We start from the raw sequence: 20097 nt of genomic DNA, 5'->3' as shown, positions 1-20097 counted from the left end.
GCTGGAGCCCTTTTGGAAAGTCAACTGGCTAGAGCTGTTGAAACTTGGTATCTGCGCATCCTTTCACCCAGATATCTTTTTCTCGGGTGTGTGTCTTCCACAGGGGATTTGTATATTTTATGGGTTGAATTGTGTCCCCTCCCCTAAATGTAACTGTTTCCATTCTCAACCCCAAAGACTCAGAATGTGACTGTGTTTGGACACAGAGCACACCAAGAGGTAATTCAGGTGAAGTGAGTTCATTAGGGTGTTCCCTAATTTAATATGCCTGGGGTTCTTACAAGGAGAGGCGATCAGTGCACAGAGAAGTTCAAGAGAAGACCCTGTGCTGACCAAGATAGAAATCAGCCATCTCCAAGGCAAGGAGAGAAACCACCCCAGGCTGACAGCTTGATGTTGGGCTTCCAGTCTCCAGAATTGTGAGGAACCAGATTTCTGTGGTTAAGCCCTTCAGTCAGCGTGGCATGTTATGGCAGCCCTGGGAAACTGCTCCAGCCTATTAGGACACACACAGTATTATGCTCCCTGCAGAAAGACTGCCTAGAAAGGAAATTTTATCATGACAGGCTCCACCAGCACTGAGAGGCTGACCCGCTGTGGAACATGGCCTCCCTTAAGGAATATTACAGTGACATGCGAGGGTGCAGCTCCTGCCTGGTGGGTCTGCAGGGATGAGTTCTCTGAGATGACACTTTAAACACAGATGCATAGAGTAGCTTCACCTTCTTTTGTTGTAATCACCACCCCCCCACAAGTTGTTTGTGTAGAAGTGTTGAATTTTAAGTCCTGGAGGAGGTCTGGCAGGGCAGGGGAGCTGCCTGTTGCCAGAGATACACTTAGGGTGGGGAGTTAAAATGATAACAGTATGAGTATGTTGCTACAGTGTTACCATTGTACTCAATTCTTATAGCAACATGTTGAGATACTCCTGGCATAGCAGAAAGTGAAAAGAGAAGAATTTTCTCTGATCTTCCTCTGATAGGTGAAAGGGAATTTGCTGGTAACCAAGTTGCCACTGGGGACTAACGGTAGCCAGATTCCTTTGGGAGAGGACAGTGGCTCACTCAAGTGGGAAAGCCCTAGGACAGAGCCTGGGCCCACCCTGGTTTTTTCGAGTCCCTGTCTGTGGAGACCCTTCTGTGCCCAATCTCACCCCAGACCAGCGCTGGCCGTGGTTGGTACCAGGGGGCCCCTGCCCTTCTTTGAAGAAGATGGAGAAATGGAATCCATCCAACAGGTCCTGCTTGATCTGCTGTGTGGAGCTCTGCAAAGAGAGTGCCCGAGAACCAGGCGAAGAGGTGTCAGTGGCTTGTCTGGCTGGCCCCATAGTGGGACACCCCCATTAGAACTCCTCCCTGGTGCCCCCTTCCCCAACAGGATTTGACACTTAGGAGCATCTGCATAGACCTCCAGCCAGAGCAGGTTGAGGTCTCCGGCAGATGAAGCTTGAGGTCTTGGGATGATTCAGATCTGAGCAGACAAACTGTGTCCTTGACACTCACCTTCCCATCCTGAAGGCATGTTCTGGGCGGTGAACCTGACACACTGACTAGGCTCCAAACCCCTGACAACCTACCTGCTCCTGTCCAGGGGGGCCCCTCTTCTCCTGTTTCCCCCAAACACACGGGGGAGGGGCTCAGCACTGCCTTAATGGGCACAGTTGAGGCCTGGCCTGGACGGTCCTGGCCTGGGCCCTGTGTTACCTGTGGGTGCCTTCTGGTAAAGGGCCAGAGGCATCGAGGGTGAGGGTTGAACCAATGTCTATATTCTTGGGAAACAGTCTCATTTTGGCCTCTTCTGCGACGAGGAGGTCGGCAGCATGTCGGGACACAGCAGGAGAACATGTTGTTCTCTCGAGTGTCGACTACCAACTGAGCTGGAAATGGGGCTGTCTCTAGAATATGGGTGCCTAGTTACCAGAATTCTAGGTTCTGTTGGGGATCTGTCAGCAACAAAGTGAGGTCACATCTTGTAGGTTCCATCCTGTAAGCTCCTCCTTTCCATCAGACCTACTCAAAGGCCTCTCTGGGCTTCTGGCCGCTCACCCTCCTCTGTCAACTCCTTACCTTTCACCATTATGCCAAAGTGTGCCCCTTCAGCACCTTGGGAAGACCTGGATGTAACCAGGGCCCAGGTTTGAGGAGACAGTGCTGGGTCATACCACCTTTATCCTAGCAGTTGTGAGACCCTAGAGAACTCCTTTGATGTTTTGGGGCCTCCCCAGCATGCACAATGGGGGTTATGCTTGCATCTCAAATGATCCTCCCTCCTCAGTGCCCCTAGTGACTGGAACCACAGGCATGCGTCACCACACCTGGCTAATATTTAAACTTTTTGTAGAGACTGGGTCTCACTGTGTTGCCTAGGCTGGTCTTGAACTCCTGGGCTCAAGTGATCCTCCTGCCTTGACCTCTGAAACTGTTGGGATTACAGACCTGAGCTGCCATGCCCAGCCTGGTTTAATTTCATTATACATACATACATACATACATACATACATACATACATACATTTATTTACTGATTTTAGATAGGGTCTCGCTCTGTCACCCAGACTGGAGTGCAGTGATGCAAACACAGCTCACTGAAGCTTTGACCTCCGGGGCTCAAGCAGTCCTCCCACCTCAGCCTCCCAAGCAGCTGGGACCCCAGGTGTGTGCCACCATGCTTGGCTAATTTTTGTAGCTTTTGTTGAGATGGGGCTTGCTGTATTTCCCAGGCTGGTCTTGACCTCTTAGGCTCAAGCAGTCCTCCCACCTCAGCCTCCCAAAGTGCTGAGATGACAGGTATGAGCCATCATGCCTGGTCCCAAGGCATATTTTTACTTCTAGTGTAGTTCAGCCTTAAGACTGTACCAGCAGATGGAGATGGAAAAGTAAGATGAATCGAATATCAAATTACATTTATAAATAAAGCAGTTACTAATAAATGTCTTCTCTTTCTTTCTTTCTTTCTCTCTCTCTCTCTCTCTCTCTCTCTCTCTCTCTTTCTTTCAACAGAGTCTCGCTGTCACCCATGCTGGAGTGCAGTGGCACCATCTCTGTTCACTGCAACCTCCACCTCCCAGGTTCACACCATTCTCCTGTCTCAGCCTCCTGAGTAGCTGGGACTACAGGAACCTGCTACCATGCCCAGCTCATTTTTGTATTTTTTGTAGAAATGGGGTGTCACTGTATTAGCCAGGATGGTCTAGATCTCCTGACCTCGTGATCTGCCTGGCCTCAACCTCCCAAAGTGTTAGTATTACAGGCGTGAGCCACCACTCCTGGCCATGTTTTTTTTTTTTTTTTTTTTAAACCTCCTTTTTTATTCTGGGTTAGATCATTCCCTGGCTGTCTTTACCCTAGCATCAGTGAGTCCTGCAGTCACTACAGCCCCAGTGAGGTCAGATATTTTTCTCACCATCAAGTGGATCTTTATTTTTTATCTAACATTTGCAATTCTGCCAGTTCTGATTCTTAAATTCTCTTTGCCTTGAATTCCAGGATCCATCTCTGATGTTCAGTGAAGACTACTAGAACCGTCTGCTAGAGCAGTACGGTCTGGGTCTGGATCAAACATGCAGAAAATACGTGGTTGGAGAACTCATCTGGAATTTTGCCTATTTCATGACTAACCAGTGTAAGTGGCAGTTTGGCTCATGGGATAAGGTACCCGTCCTCATTTTTTCAGGTTGCCTTGCCCTTTCTGGATATTTTGGTTGTAAGAATATTGGAAACAAAGTGAGGAAGCTGGTTTAATCCATATAGGTCGCGCCGAGGATTTCCTAGGTAAAGGAAGTTGTGCTTAGGAAGTAGGAAAGCAGTCAAGCCCCTGCTTCCCAAATACAGTCAAAAAGCAAACAGGACAGCCTCCTACAATGAGATGGAAATGGCTAGCTTGCCTTTTTTTTTTTTTGTCTATTTCATAGCCAAGGAGGAAGGAAACACTGGACTTCATTATGGATTTACTTTTGGGATACACTGATTATTCCAGAGGAAGGTACAAAGCCTGAGAAGCTTAAGGTATTTCAGTGTGTTTTATATTACTCACTTGCAAAAAGCAGGCTCATCAAATACAGGTGAGTTTCAACGCATCTTGAATATGGCAGCATTTAAAAGTCTTCAGACCAGACATGGTGACTCATGCCTGTAATCTCAGCACTTTGGGAGGCCAAGGTGGGAGGATCCCTTGAGGCCAGGAGTTCGAGACCAGCCTGTTAAGCAGAGCAAGACCCCATCTCTACAAAAAATAGGCACATTAGCTGGGTGTGGTGGTGTGTTCCTGTAGTTCCAGCTGTTTGGGAGGCTGAGGCAGGTGGATCGCCTGAGCACAGGAGTTGGAGGTTGCAGTGAGCTGTGATTGTACCACTGCACCTGAACATGGGTGACAGAGTGACACCTGTGTTAAAAAAAAAAAAGTTCTTCAAAGACCGGAAGATCTGTGCTGTCATGTTGGGTGACTGACGGGCTGCAAAGTTTGCAATGAATGTTTCCCATTTCTTCTTAGTTTATGGACTTACCATCCTTGGCAGTTTGTTGGGTTGGAGAAGGATATGGTGATGGCAGGAGTTACAATACATTACTTATAGGGGAAGACAGGCTTTTGAAAGGTTAATGCTTAAAAGTGAGAATGGAAAAGGGATGAGTGAATGAACAAGATGAGGTGAGAGGGAAGAGGTAAAGGGAAAAGGAGAACAAGAAGCTCTTCTCTGCATGGCACCTGGGATGAATGGTTTCTGGGGACATCCCTGATAGCAATTTTGTTTAGAGGCGCAAAGATTTCTGTGGTAAGAAATGAGCTGTAGGCCCAGCGCAGTGGCTGCCAGCTGTAATCCCAGCACTTTGGGAGGCCAAGGAGGGCGGATCACCTGAGGTCAGGAGTTCAAGACCAGCCTGGCCAACATGGAGAAACCTTGTCTCTACTAAAAAGATAAAAATTAGCCGGGGGTGGCGGCAAATGCCTGTAATCCCAGCTACTCGGTAGACTAAGGCATGAGAATCACTTGAACCTGGAGGTGGAGGATGCAGTGAGGGAAGATCACATCATTGCACTCCAGCCTGGGCAACAAGAGGGAAACTCCATGTCATGGAAAAAAACAAAAACCAAAACGGGGGGTCTGGGTGCAGTGGCTCATGCCTGTAATCCCAGCACTATGGGAGGCGGAGGTGGACAGATCATGAGGTCAGGAGTTTGAGACCAGCCTAGCCAACATGGTAAAACCCCATCTCTACTAAAAGTACAAAAATTAAATGGGCATAGTGGTGGACGCTGGCAATCGCAGACGCTTGGGAGGCTTGAACCCAGGAGGTGGAGGCTGCAGTGAGCCGAGATTGCATCACTGCACTCCAGCCTGGGCAACAGAGCGAGACTCCACATCAAAAAAAAAAAATAAAATTAAGTGAAGAAGGAGGAGGAGAAAGAGGAAGAAAAAGAAGAAGAAATAGCTAGGTGTGTTGACTCAGGCCTGTAATCCCAGCAATTTGGGAGGCAGAAGAGGAGCAGGAGGAGGAAAGGAGGAAAAGGAAACAGCCAGGTCAGTCGTGGTGGCTGGTGCCTGTGAGGAGGAGGAGGAGAAGGAGGAGGAGGAGAAGGAGGAGGAGGAAAAGGAAATGGAGGAGGAGGAGGAGGAGAAGGAGGAGGAGGAGGAAAAGGAAATGGAGGAGAAGGAGAAAGAAACAAACAGCCAGGCCTTGTTTAGTGGCTCATGCCTATGAGGAGGAGGAGGAAAAAGAAATGGAGGAGGATGAGGAAAAAGAAATGGAGGAAGAAAAAGAAAAGGAGGAGGAAAAAGAAATAGATGAGGAGGAGGAAAAATAAATGAAGGAGGGGGAGGAGGAGGATAAAGAAACAGAGGAGGAGGAGGAGTTGGAGGAGGAGGAGGAGTTGGAGGAGGAGGAGGAGTTAGAGGAGGAGGGGGAGTTGGAGGAGAAGGATGAGGAGGAATTGGAGGAGGAGGAGGTGGTGGCATTACAGGTGTGAGCCACTGAGCCTGGCTGGAAATCACATCTCATCATGAGATTTGGACAGTACATACCCGAACCACATTAGCCTTCAAGGGAAATTCCGGACACCTAGCTATTCTTGAGAAGTAAATTAGCAACTTGGTAAGAAGAAGGTAGTAATTGGCTGGGTGCAGTGGCTCACACCTGTAATCCCAGCACTTCAGGAGGTCGAGACAGATAGATCAACTGAGGTCAGGAGTTCCAGATCAGTCTGGCTAACATGGTGAAACCCCATGTCTACTGAAAATACAAAAATTAGCTGGCTGTGATAACGGATGCCTGTTATCCCAGCTACTGAGGAGGCTGAGGCAGGAGGATTGCTTGAACCCGGGAGGTGGACGGTGCATTGGACTTAGATTGGGCCACTACTCTCCAGCCTGGGAGACAGAGCGAGACTCCCTCTCAAAAAAAAAGAAAAAGAAAAAGGTAATAATAGCTCAGAACAATAGCCGCCCAAGTTGGTTAGAGCCACAAGATATTTGATCCCCTATAGAAAGGAAAGATAACATCTTGACAAATGTCCCTAAGTTGTTTTCAGAAGCGCAGATCTCCACCGGATGAAAAATGGTGACAGCTTTCCCTTCGACCTCAGATAAGGGTGAACCGAGGACTGAACTTTCACTGGTGTGCTTTCTTCCAAATTTCTTCCTGAGGAGCCTGGAGGGAAGCACACTCAGAGGCAAAAACTTAACACCCCTTCTGCTGACCCCAAGGTTTTAGATAAAGCTTTGCTTTCTTACTAACTGTAAACTGAAGAAATATTTGAATTGGCCAGGCATGGTGGCTCACGTCTGTAATCCCAGGATTTTGGGAGGCTGAGGCGGGCAGATCACCTGAGGTCAGGACTTCAAGGCCAGCCTGTTTAACAAAGTGAAACCCTGTCTCTGTTAAAAATACAAAAATTAGCTGAGTGTGGCGGTGAGCACCTGCAATCCCAGCTACTCAGGAGGCTGAGGCAGGAGAATCACTTGAACCAGGGAGGTGGAGGTTGCAGTGAGCCGAGATCGGGCCACTGTACTCCAGCCTGGGTGACAGGGCAAGACTCAAAAAACAAAAAAAAGAAAAAGGAAGGCATCTTCTCTGGCACCCTTTAGTCATATTTTTTTCTTTTCTTTTCTTTTTCTTTTTCTTTTTTTTTTTTTTGTTTGTTTGAGATGTGTTCTCGCTCTGTCACCTGGGCTGGAGTACAGTGGCACAATCTTGGCTCACTGCAACCTCTGCTTTCTGGGCTTCATCAATGCTCCCGCCTCAGCCTCTCATGTACCTGGGATGATAGGTGTGTGCCACACCACCAGGGTAATTTTTTTTTTTTTTTTTTATTTCTTGTAGAGACCCTGGTCTCATTATATTGTCCAGGCTGGTCACAAACTCCTGGGCTCAAGTCATCCTCCTGCCTCTACCTTCTGAAGTGCTAGAATTAAAGGTGTGAGCCACTAATCCTGTCCTGAATTACTGATTTTTACATACTGTATAAACTTTTGCATCCTACCTGTTCTTACTTTTGTTAAATGTGGCCTAAAGCTGCCTCATAAACAGTGAACTATATCCTCATTTAAGCATGTAAGCATTTCACTAAAGGAATATACAAGTAAAATTTTAAAGAAAGAAAATAAGAAAAAAAGCATAACATTTGGGAAAAAGCCTTTAGGCCTTGTCAGTTTCTAGAATGTATTTATTTTCACTATGCTGGGGACTGCATTTCCAGTATTAAGGTCCATTCTCAGAAGGTGGATTTGGCGAGCATGAGGAAAGGGGTGGGGGAGTAATCGTACAAACAATTGTGTCCAGTCCAGGTTCCTAGGACCAGAGGGACCCCTCTGTATGACAGAGACACCCGACAGCCATAACTGATGTGTACCCACAGAATGACTTTATGGTCAAAGAAGAAAGTGTATTTGGAGCCCCAAGCTAAGGAATCAGAAGTGGCAAGATCCTGAAAGGATGCCAACCTGTTGAACTGAGTCAAGAGGTCAAGCTGGGCACTTGGTTTCTCAGGTCGACTGCTTGGCCCTCTTCCAAGCTGTACTTTCCTTCTTTCCTTTACTTCCTGTTCTAAAGTTTTTAATAACCATTTTTTTAATACTATCTCACTCTATAGCCCAGGCGGGAGTGCAGTGGCTCAGTCTCAGCTCACTGCAACCTCCACCTCCCAGGTTCAAGAGATTCTCCTGCCTCAGCCTCCCAAGTAGCTGGGATTACAGGCACTCAACATCACACCCAGCTAAGTTTCATATTTTTAGTAGAGACATGGTTTCACCATGTTGGCCAGGCTGGTCTCGAACTCCTGATCTCAGGTGATCCACCCGACTCAGCCTCCCAAAGCACTGGGATTACAGGCATGAGCCACCACGCCCGTTCCTGGCCTGCTTTTTAATAACATTTTACTCCTGCTCTGCAACTTGCCTCTATCTGGTTTCTACCTTATGACCCTCAGTCAAATTCTTCTGAGGAGGCAAGAATTGAGGTTGTTTCAGTTGTGTATGGATTCACCACCAGGAACTCGCATACCTTCCACCAGTAACAGGTCGAGGATGCTAGGTGAAAATGTTATGGAAGCTGCATGCTTTTTACAAATGTAGTGGTTCTCATGTCCCGCCACAGCCACTGCACCTGTGTGAAAGTCCCCTTAATAAACCTATGTCTCTTTTTTTTTTTTATTATACTTTAAGTTCTAGGGTACATGTGCATAACGTGCAGGTTTGTTACATATGTATACATGTGCCCTATGTCTCTTTTACTGTCTCCAGATCTCTTCCTCTACCCTTCCACACGGTGCCTTCCCTACTGGAGTAAAGTGGGATCCCGCAGGGCACCTTCTCCCTGAATTTTTTTTTTTTTTTTTTTTTTTGAGATAGATTCTTGCTCTGTCATCCAGGTTGGACTGCAGTGGTGTGACCTTGGCTCACTGCAACCTTCGCCTCCTGGGTTCAAGTGATTCTTCAGCCTCAGCCTCCGCCTACTGAGTAGCTGGGATTACAGGCGCCTGCTATCATGCCTGGCTCCTTTTTTTTTTTTTTTGAGTATTTTCAGTAGAGAGGGGGTTTCGCCATGTTGGCCAGGCTGGTCTCCAACTCCTGGCCTCAAGTGATCCACCCACCTCAGCGTCCCAAAGTGCTGGGATTACAGGCGTGAGCCACTGCACTTGGCCTCTCTCCCTGTATCTTCATGTATCTTCAAAGCCAAGAAGTAGCTTCTGTCCCCTTGGTTAGGGTCGGGGTCCCAGAGGTCCAGGGTCAAGGCTAGGAACGCCTCCCAAGGAGGTGCATCCCTGCAAGAGGCTGCATCCAGCAGTCATGGAAGAGGCTCCCCTGGGGCCTGCTGCAATTCCTGCTGCGGAAAGCAAGTGGAGGTGCCCCTTGAAGAAACGGTGAGGCCAACAATCTCAGGGGTTCTGTCCTGGCCTGCGGCCCTGGATCGTCCAGCCTCTGCTGGGATGGGGAGCAGACGACGCCCTTCTTGGCTGGAGCTGAGGGTGGGGGGGTCCCGCTTCCCCAGAGGCCTAGCCCTGGATTCCAGCCATAGGTCCTATTGGGCAGCGCTTGGCACCGCCCCGCCCCTCCAGACCTGGCATTCGCCCTTATCAAACATGGCGCCGACGGCCTCACGCGCCTCACGTCGCAGGCGCGTCACGCGACAGGCCCGCAGGGCTTCCCGAGCGTCGCTCTGATCCGCTCAGACTGGCTGCCAAGACAGGGAGTGGGAAGTATGACCTGGCTGGTGGCGGTGTCCTGGGCGGCTCTCGGGCCGCTGTTGTGTGGCTGCCGGCAGGCGCTGCTGGGCGGGATGCTGTACACCCGGGAGAGCGCGTCGCGGGAGCGCAAGGAGCTCCACGGCCTCTGAAGCTTCCAAGCCAACTTCTCCACAACCGACACCTGGGCTTCCAGGAGCAGAGGTACCGGCGACCTTTGCGAGAGGCGTCCGGGGCCGGCGTTGGGAATGGCGTAAGTCCCGGCGCCCTGCACCCTCCTTCACCTGAGTGCCCCGGAGCTGGGGGCCCGGAGGAGGTTGAAGGTCAACGGACTTGGGGGCGCGGGGTTGGAGGACGGGGGTACCGGGGGGACTAGAGGGACCCGGAGGGCCAGGGCGGAGGAGGCGGGAGGAGGAGGAAGCGCTCCTGTCCAGCCGCGTCCGGAGGCGAAGGCTGAGCCTGGGCAATGTCCTTTCTAATATTTATTTTTAATTTTTGAAATGTTTTGAGCCCAGGTTGGAGCGGAATGGGGCAAGCCTAACTTCTGAGCTCAAGCGATTCTCCCGCCCCAGCCTTGCAAGTTAGCTGGGACCGCCATGCCTAATTAAAAAAAAAAAAAAAAAAAAAAAAAAAAGAAAAAGTTGGTCGGGCTTGGTGGCTCACGCCTGTAATCCCAGCACCCTGGGAGGCCGAGGCGGGCGGATCACCTGAGGCCAGGAGCTCAAGACCAGCCCGGGCAACGTGGTGAAACCCCCGTCTCTACTAAAAATACAAAAATTAGCTGGGCGTGGTGATAAGCACCTGTAATCCCAGCTACTTGGGAGGCAGAGGCAGGGGAATTGCTTGAACCAGGAAGGGGGAGGTTGCAGTGAGCCGAGATCACGACACTGCACTCCAGCCTGTGTGACAGACTGAGACTCCATCTCAAAACAAAAACCAACTTTTTGGTTTTGTTTGGTTTTTTAAGATACAGGGTCTCAGTACGTTCTCCAGGCTGATCTCCAACTCCTGACCTCAAGCCATCCTCCCACGTTGACTTCCCAAAGCGCTCATTACAGGCATGAGCCACCAGACACTGGTCAGGCCTGAGGGGCAGGCCCTGCACAGAGCTGGGCCTGGGGATCGGGAGGAGGGGACAGTTTAGACATTCTGAGGTCAGCTCTGCTGAGGGGGGAAGGTAGCTTGGTTTTTAGGATTCAGATAGAGGACAGACAGTGACATCAGGCCAAGGACGCCACCCCTGTTGCCCTCCTGACTTGGATGTGGTCAGCAGAGAAGTGGGATCCGGTGAGGTCTGGGCCGTGTTTGCCTGTTCTGCAGCCTCTTCTTTTTCTTTTTTTTTTTGAGACAGAGTCTCGCTGTGTCACCCAGGCTGCAGTGCGATGGCACGATCTTGGCTCACTGCAGCCTCCGCCTCCTGGGTTCAAGCGATTCTCCTGCCTCAGCCTCCCAAGTAGCTGGGACTACAGGCGCCTGCCACCACTCCCAGTTAATTTTTGTATGTTTGGTAGAGACGGGGTTTCACCATATTGGCCAGGCTGGTCTCGAACTCCTGACCTTGTGATCCACCTGCTTCTGCCTCCCAAAGTGCTGGGATTACAGGTGTGAACCGCCGTGCCCAACCTACATCCTCTGTTTCTGACTTTGTGGTATTCAGTACAAGAGAAAGAGAGGAGAGGGCTGGCTGCCAGCGTGGGCCTCACTCACAGTGTCCTAAGCAGAGCTCCCCCATGCCCCTAACCAGCCTTCCTCCCTGTGACAGGCTGTGGGTCATTTGCATCTTGGTCACAGGTCTGAACCTTCTTGCCTTGGGCTGGGATGTGCCCCTGGGTTCACCCCTGTCTCAGGAGATACTGGGTCCCAACGAGGATCTCCTGGCCCCACTGGCCCAGGTGTACAATCTGTCCTGGCAGTTGACCTGTCATCAGCAAGTTCTCTGTCTTTTCCGCCAGGAGTCCCCACCATGTGTCAGGGCTTGTGCTAGGCCTGGGGGCACAGCTGTGCAGCACACTGGTCCTGGATCCCTTTGGGGGCCTAGGAGCTGAGCCCAGCCCTTCTCTTTGCAGTCGGGCCCCACCTTGGACATACCGGTTCTCTCCATCTTCAATGACATCAGCCAGGACTGGGCATTTTGTCAGCTGGGTGTGATATGAACGGGAGGTGACTCTGCTGAAGTGATGGATCCAGGACCTGCACACAAGAGTGGTGCTGAGGATTGGCAGTGCCCACTTCTATGCCATTGTGGTCAGTGTGGCCAGGAGCAGGCGGGGCAGGCGGGTGGGCACAGCTGCTGAACATCATGGGACCCTCAGTTTCCACCCACAGCCTGTCTGCTGGGGTGGGACGGTGGGGGGCCTTACCCTGCTCTGGGGGCTGTGCCCTGTGTAGGGGGATAGGTGGCCTGATCTACCCCACTGGGATGTTGTTCTTCCCGTCTGGCCGGCAGGCCCCTGAGCCCCATGCTGCGGGTTATGTGAGGGCATGCCCGATAGCAGAGCCCCTCCTCATGCCCCGACCTGCCACCCCCTCCCCATATCTCCTATGTCTGCAGTGGGTGAATGGTGTCCACACGCTAGAGCGTGAAAGGGGCTACCTCCCCTTCGAGGCTGACATCAGCAGCCTGTTCCCGGTGGGGACCCTGCCCTCCCGCCTCTGCGTCACTGTCACCATCAGCAGCACACTCACCCCCCCACCCTGCCACCAGGGACCATCCATACATGACCGACACGTCCATGTGGGTACCATCCTGCCTCCACTGCAGCACCCACCTTCCTGCCCCACCCTGTGGTCTTCCTGTCAGGGACAGGGTGGCCTTCGCAGAGAGGGGGCCCTGATGTGGGGAGGCATGTGAGCTGAGGGCAAAAGACCCATGGCAAGGGCCCAGCGAACCACAGGCCTCCCGCCCTAGGTATCCCAAGGGTTACTTTGTCAGAACACAGACTTTGACTTCAACTACGCGGGACTGCAGCGGTCTGTGCTTCTGTACACGACACCAACTACCTGCATCAATGACATCGCCATCACCACCGGCTTGGAGCGGTGACGGCTTCTGGTAGGATCCTCCCTCAGTGGGGCCCACGGTGGCTCTGTTTATTCCCTATTTGGAAAGCTCTCCCAGGAAAAAGGTTCTCCCAGCGTCTCTAAACCTTCACAGGTTCCCATCCACCTACGAAGCTAAAATCCAGGCTGTCTGAGCGGGCACGGGCTCCCGAGATCACTCATGTGGTTGATTTCGCTTAGAGAAGAGGGGTCTGGCCTAACATCACACAACTCAGGCTGGCAATCCTGTCCTTTCTCTAAGGTGCTGCTCTCACTCTAGCTCCTCTTGCTACACATTGTGCTCAAGGAACATTCAGCTTTGGGGGGCCGGGTGCGGTGGCTCACACCTGTCATCCCAGCTCTTTGTAAGGAGGACTTGGTAGGAGGATCACTTCAGGCCAAGAATTCAAGACCAGCCTGGGCAACATAGTGAGACCATCACCCCAAAAAGTTTAAAAGTTCGCCAGGCATGGTGATGCGTGCCACTATTCCCAGCTGCTGAGGCAGGAGAATCAGTTAAGCCTGGGAGATCAAGGGTGCAGTGAGCTGTGACCACGTCAGTGCACTCTGGTCTGGGCAACAGAGGTAGACCTTGTCTTTTTTATTTGTATTTGTTTCTTTTTTTGAGATGGAGTCTTGCTCTGTTGCCCAGGCTGGAGTGCAGTGGCCGCATCTCAGCTCACTGCAAGCTCCGCCTCCTGGGTTCACGCCATTCTCCTGCCTCAGTCTCCCGAGTAGCTATGACTACAGGTGCCCGCCACCTCGCCCGGCTAGTGTTTTGGTATTTTTTAGTAGAGACGGGGTTTCACCGTGTTAGCCAGGATGGTCTCCATCTCCTGACCTCGTGATCCACCCGTCTCAGCCTCCCAAAGTGCTGGGATTACAGGCTTGAGCCACCGCGCCTGGCCTGTATTTGTTTTTGAGCTGGAGTCTCACTCTGTAGGAGTCCAGACTGGAGGGCACTGGTGCACTGTTGGGTTCACTGCAACCTCCGCCTCCCAAGTTCAAGTGATTCTCCTCCCTCAGCCTCCTGAGTAGCAGGGATTACAGGCACCTTCCACCGTGTCCAGCTAATTTTTGTGGGTTTTTTTTAGTAGAGACGGGGTTTCACCATGTAGGCCTCGTTGGTCTTGAACTCTTGACCTCAGATGACTCACCTGCCTCGTCCTCCCAAAGTGCAAGGATTACAGGTATGAGCTACCGTGCCTGACTGGGATACCCTGTTTTTAAGAAAAAAATATATATATATTTATTTATTTATTTTTAATATATCTTTTTCCTTTTGTGAGATGAGGCCTTAGACTGTCGCCCAGGCTGGATGGCAGTGGTGCAATGATTGACAGCTCTTTTGGGGCCACAGTTGTAAGTTTCAAAGAATTTAGGCTGGGTGTGGTGGCTAATGCCTGTCATCCCAGCACTTTGGGAGGCCAGGGTGGGCGGATTGCTTGAGCTCAAAGGTTTGAGACCAGCCTGGGCAACATAGTGAGACCCTGTTTCAAAAAGAATAAATAATTAAAATAAATAAAGAATTTAAATAAGAATCACACAGCAAAGGTGATGCAGCATAGAGCAATTTATTGTAAAGGGAAAAGTATTTTGCAAGTGAAGTGCAGAATAGCCCGGGCACAGTGGCTCATGCCTGTAATCCCAGCACTTTAGGAGGCTGAGGTGGGTGGATGACCTGAGGCCAGGAGTTCTAGACCAGCCTGGCCAACATGGTGAAACCCCATCTCAAACTCTGTCTCCAAAAAAAAAAAAAAAAAAAGTGAGTGGCGGCACACACCTGTAATCCCAGCTACTTGGGAGACTGAGATAGGAGAATCGTTTGAACCCCGGAGGCAGAGGTTGCAGTGAGCCAAGATCGTCCCACTGCACTGCTGGGGATGGTGGCAGGTGCCTGTAATCCCAGCAACTGGGGAGGCTGAGGCAGGAGAATAGCTTGAACTCAGTGGTCAGAGGTTGCAGTGAGCCGAGATAGAGGCACTGCACTCCAGCAATCCTGAGGAGACTTAAGAACTAAACACAGTATGGTCTCCTGGATGAGATCTGGGGACAGGAAAAAGACATTAGTGGAAATAGTAAAGAAATCTGAATCAAGATGAACCTTAGTTAATGATAATGTATCAGTATTGGTTTATTGGGGCTGGGGATGGTGGCTCACATCCTAGCACTTTGGGAGGCTAAGATGGGAAGATCTTGAGGTCAGGAGTATGAGACTAGCCTGGGCAACATAGCGAGACTACATCTCTCTAAATTTTTTTTTTCTTTTAGTTGGTCAGCATGGTGGTATGCACTTACAGTCCCAGCTGCTAGGGAGGCTGAGGAGGGAGAATTGCTTGAGCCCAGGAGTTTGACGCTGCAGTGAGGTGTGACTGTGCCACTGTGCTCCAGTCTGGTCCAATTTTTCATTACAAAAAAATTTTTATTTTGAGATGGGGTTTTGCTCTTGTTGCCCAGGCTGGAGTGCAATGGCGAGATCTCGGCTCACTGCAACCTCCGCCTCCTGGTTTGAAGTGATTCTTCTGCATCAGCCTCCTGAATAGCTGGGATTACAAGCTTGCCCCACCACGTCCGGCTAATTTTGTATTTTTAGTAGAGACAGGGATTCTCCATGTTGGTCAGGCTGGTCTTGAACTCCTGACCTCAGGTGATCCGTCAGCCTCGGCCTCCCAAAGTGTTGTGATTATAGGCGTGAGCCACCGCGCCCGGCCTTAAATTTTTTTTTTTTTTTTTTAAATAAAACAAGGTCTCACTGTGTATCCCAGGCTAGTCTTGAACTCCAAGGCTCAAGTAATCCTCCCACTTTGGCTTCCCAAAATGCTGGGATCATAGGTGTGAGGTGCCATGCCCAGCCAGGTTTTTTAACTGTAGCAATTTACCATACTAATTTAAGATGTTCATAAGAAGGAAGCCAGGTATAAGGGTATATGTGAACTTTGTGCTGTCTTGGCAATTTGTCTGTAATTCTAAAACTGTTTTAAAATGAAAAGTTTACTCAACTTCCCAATGTGCTGCTAAAGAAAAAAATAATAAAAAAATTAAAAGTGTTTTATTTTGAAAATATTTCTTATTTATTTTTTTGAGACAGGGTCTCACTCTGTCACCCAGGCTGGAGTGTAGCAGTGCAGTGTTGGCTCACTGCAACCTCTGCCTCCGGGGCTCAAGCAGTTCTCCTGCCTCAGCTTCCTGATTTGTTGGAACTACAGGCATGCACCACCACGCCTGGCGAATTTTTGTATTTTTATTAGAGACAGTTTCATCATGTTGGCCAGACTGGTCTCAAACTCCTGACCTGACCTCAGGTGATCTGCCTGCCTCGGCCTCCCAAAGTGCTGGGATTACAGGCGTGAGCCACTGTGTCCGGCTAGAAGCCATCCGTTTCTATATCTATGCAGATGTGTGTCACTATATGTTTATGTATATCTGAATCTGTGTATCTTTCCTACTGGTTCTGCTTCTCTGGTTTGAACCCTAACACAACTATTTTTTTTTTTTTTTTTTTTGAGCTGGTGTCTTGCTCTGTCACCCAGGCTGGAGTGCAGCAGTCTGATCTCTGTTCATTGCAACCTCTGCCTCCTGGGCACAACTAGTATTTTATAATCTATTAGGAATTCAAATGTTTTTCAAAAGATCAAACTACATATTTAAATACATTTCAAATACAAACTTTAAAAATCATACTTTGAAGCGTTAAGTAAGATTCTGCATTATTAGGCCAGGGATGGTGGTTTAGACCTCTAATCCCAGCACTTGGGGAAGCCACGGCGGGCAGATTGCTTGAGCTCAGGAATTTGACACCCCCCCTGGGCAACATAGCAAGACCCTCTCTCCACAAAAATAGAAAAATGAGCTGGGCATGGTGGTGTGTGCCTGTGGTCCCAGCTGTTTGGGAGGCTGAGGTGGGAGGATCACTTGAGCCCAGGAATTTGATGCTGCAGGGAAGCATGACTGAGCCATTGCACTCCATCCTGGGTGACAGAGTGAGACCCTGGCCCACCCCCTAAAAAAAGTTAGCATCGTTATATAATTGTACTCTAAATTATTAGCAAAATGAAATAAAATTAAGTATTATTTAAAAATAGGCAAGGTGCAGTGGCTCACGCCTATAATCCCAGCACTCTGGGAGGGCGAAGCAGGTGGATCACTTGAGGTCAGGAGTTCGATACCAGCCTGTCCAACATGGTGGAACCCCATTTCTACTAAAATTGCAAAAGTTTGCCCTGTGTGGTGGCACGTGCCTGTAATCCCAGCTACTCAGAAGGCTGAGGCAGGAGAATCGCTTGAACCCGGGAGGCGAACGTTGCAGTGAGCTGAGATGGAGCCACTGCACTCCAGCCAGGGTGAAGGAGCGAGACTCTGTCTCAAAAATAAGTTAATAAATAAATAGCTAAATAGTTGGTTCAAATGGACATAAAGATGGAAATAACAGACACTGGGAACTCCACATGTGGGGAGGGAAGGAGGGGAAAGGGTTGAAAAACTAGTCATTGGGTACTATGGTCAGTGTTTGGGTGATGGGTTCAATAGAAGCCCAAGCCTTAGCATTTTGCAGTGTACTCATGGAACACACCTGCACATGTGCCCCATGAATCTAAAGGTTAGTACAATAAAAATAATGAACTTAGTGCAATAGACAATTGTAGAAGTTTAATCATAAAACACTTAAAACAGCACAGATTTGTTTTGTTTTTTGTTTTTTTTTTTTCGAGGCAGTCTCATTCTGTCACCCAGGCTGGAGTGCAGTGGTGAGATCTCAGTTCACTGCAACCTCCATCTCCTGAACTCAAGCAATTCTTGTGCCTCAGCCTCCCCAGTAACTGGGATTACAGGCGCATGCCCTCTGCCTCCTGGGTTCAAGCGATTCTCTTACCTCAGCCTCCCGAGTATCTGGGATTAGAGGCACCGGCCACCATGCCCGGCTAATTTTTGTATGTTTAGTGGAGGTGGGGTTTCATGATGTTGGCCAGGCTGGTCTTGAACTCCTGACCTCAGGTGATCCACCAGCCTCGGCTTCCAAAGTGCTGGGATTACAAGCATTAGTCACCGTGCCTGGCCAAATATTTTTCTTAAAGTTCTTCATCTTTAAATAATCCCATTTCATTTTGATGACTTTGAGATTATCTGACAGAATTCTTGGGGAAAAGGTTAGGACTATAATCTTTTTATTGATAGCAAGCAGTGTGTTTTGCTCCAAAAAAATCGTTCTGCTTTCTTTTGATCTTTCGGTTTCATCATGTATAAATGGGGAATTTTTTTTTTTTTTTTTTTTTTTTTTGAGACAGGGTCTCACTCTGTTGCCCAGGCTGGAGTGCAGTGGCGTGATCATGGCTCACTGCAACCTCCACCTCCTGGGTTGAAGTGATCCTCGTGGCTCAGTCTCCTGAGTACTGGGATTACAGGTGCACACCAATACGCCCAGTGAATGTTTGTATTTTTAGTAGAGATGGGGTTTCAGCATGTTTGCTGGGCTGGTCTCGAACTCCTGACCTCAAGTGATCCGCCTGTCTTGGCCTCCCAAAGTGCTGGGATTACAGGTGTGAGCCATTGCGCCTGACCTAGATGGAGATTTTAATCGATTCCCCATATCAGTTTCAATTCTGTCATGTTCATTATCTGCTTCTTCAGAAAGTCTTTGGACCAGAGTTAAGAATAATATTATTGTATCAGTAGCCGGGCGCAGTGGCTCACGTATGTAATCCCAGCACTCTGCGAGGCCGAAGTGGGTGGATCACCTGTCAGGAGTTTGAAACCAGCCTGGGCAACATGGCAAAAACCCGTCTCTACTAAAAATACAAAAATTAGCCGGGCATGGTGGCAGGTGCCTGTCATCCCAGCCACTGAAAAGCTGAGGCACGAGAATAGCTTGAACCAGGGAGACAGAGGTTTCAGTAGTTGAGGCTGTGCCACTGCACTCCTGCCTGGGAGACACAGGGAGACTCCACTCCATCTCAAAGAAAAAAAAAAAAAATTATTGCATCAGATGCTCTGCTGTGTTGGTGTTATTTTCTGACTCTTGAAGACAGTAAAGTATAGAAGTGTGAAATATGGAACAATTATTATTATTTTTTGAGACAGAGTCCCTTGCTCTGTCACCCAAGCTGGAGTGCAGTGGTGAGATCTTGGCTCGCTGCAACCTCCGCCTCTTGAGTTCAAGTGATTCTCCCACTTCATCCTCCCGAGTAACTGGGATTACAGGCTTGCGCCACCACAGCCGGGTAATTTTTGTAGTTTTTGTAGAGACGGGGGTTTGCCATGTTGGCCAGGCTGGTCTTGAACTTCAAACCTCAAATGATTCACCTGCCTTGGTCTCCCAAAGTGCTGGGATTACAGGTGTGTGCCCCTGCACTCAGACTGGAAAAATTATTTTTAAATTAATTAAGTGTATCCTTGTTCAATTTGGAATTTTAGTGAATCAAAAAACTCCACGAATAGTCTCAATACAAAATAATTCAGATTTCAGATTCAGATCAAAACAATAGTATTACACCAACAAACATACTAGTATTTCCATATTTAAAGCGAGCACAGCAGGCTGCGTGCAGTGGCTCGTGCCTGTAATCCCAGACTTTGGGAGGCAGTGGTGGACGGGTCACTTGAGGCCAGGGGTTTGACACCAGCCTAGCCACCATGGTGATACCCTGTGTCTACTAAAAATACAAAAATTAGATGGGCGCGTTGGCACGTGCTTGTAATCCCAGCTACTCAGGAAGCTGAAATTTGAGAATCACTTGAATCCAAGAGGCGGAGGTTGCAGTGAGGTGCGAGCTGCGATGGCACCACTGCACTCCTGCCTGAGAGACTGAAACTCTGTCTCAAAAATTAAAAAGGGCACAGTGCATAAGGATATTGGAAAATCAGAATGCTGGAGACCAAGGCAGAAGGAGTAGGGTAGAACATAAACAGAATACATTGTCAACGAATGCTTCTTGAATAACTCCATGATATTTTAGACAATTACCGCATCTGCCCTAAAACAGACCTAAAGCTACTGAGTGAGTTTCCTTGCTCTATCGGTGAACTAATTAATGTTTTTTTCCTGAGAGCTACTGTGTGGCCAAATGGGCATTCCTGAGTGAAGACTAGCTATGGGCAGCAATCTGCTAGGGTTTTGTTCTTTCTTTCCTTTGATTTGTTTTGTTTTATTTTGTTTGTTTTGAGACGGAGTCTCTCTTTGTCACCCAGGCTGGAGTGCAATGCAAGCTCCGCCTCCCAGGTTCATGCCATTCTCCTGCCTCAGCCTCCCGAGTAGCTGGGACTACAGGCGCCCGCCACGACACCCGGCTAATTTTTTTGTATTTTCAGTAGAGACGGGATTTCACCATGTTAGCCAGGATGGTGTTGCTCTCCTGATCTCGTGATCCGCCCACCTCAGCCACTATAGCCTTGA

At 49.3% G+C, this 20097-nt stretch overlaps 1 protein-coding gene across 5 annotated transcripts; it reads left to right on the top strand.

Moving 5' to 3' along the window:
- The first annotated feature begins 9048 nt into the window (after positions 1 to 9048).
- On the top strand, positions 9049 to 13864 carry LOC113220066 (putative inactive beta-glucuronidase protein GUSBP11). Of its 5 annotated transcripts, XM_026448670.1 has the most exons (5): positions 9049 to 9924; positions 11738 to 11944; positions 12223 to 12405; positions 12580 to 12723; positions 13805 to 13864. In XM_026448670.1, the coding sequence occupies exons 2-4, from the start codon at positions 11849 to 11851 to the stop codon at positions 12712 to 12714; spliced, it is 414 nt and encodes a 137-aa protein (XP_026304455.1). In that variant the 5' UTR covers positions 9049 to 9924; positions 11738 to 11848; the 3' UTR covers positions 12715 to 12723; positions 13805 to 13864. The 5 variants fall into 5 exon arrangements, 3 of the variants coding, with proteins under 3 accessions (XP_026304455.1, XP_026304456.1, XP_026304454.1); XM_026448671.1 differs by lacking the exon at positions 13805 to 13864 and having other exon boundaries at positions 9049 to 9875; positions 12580 to 13148; XM_026448669.1 differs by lacking the exon at positions 13805 to 13864 and having other exon boundaries at positions 12580 to 13148.
- Positions 13865 to 20097: the final 6233 nt, after the last annotated feature.

The sequence above is a fragment of the Piliocolobus tephrosceles genome, unplaced genomic scaffold (genome assembly GCF_002776525.5).
Source record: "Piliocolobus tephrosceles isolate RC106 unplaced genomic scaffold, ASM277652v3 unscaffolded_327, whole genome shotgun sequence".
Taxonomy (NCBI): Eukaryota; Metazoa; Chordata; class Mammalia; order Primates; family Cercopithecidae; genus Piliocolobus; species Piliocolobus tephrosceles.
This window is presented reverse-complemented; position numbering and strand designations above follow the sequence as displayed.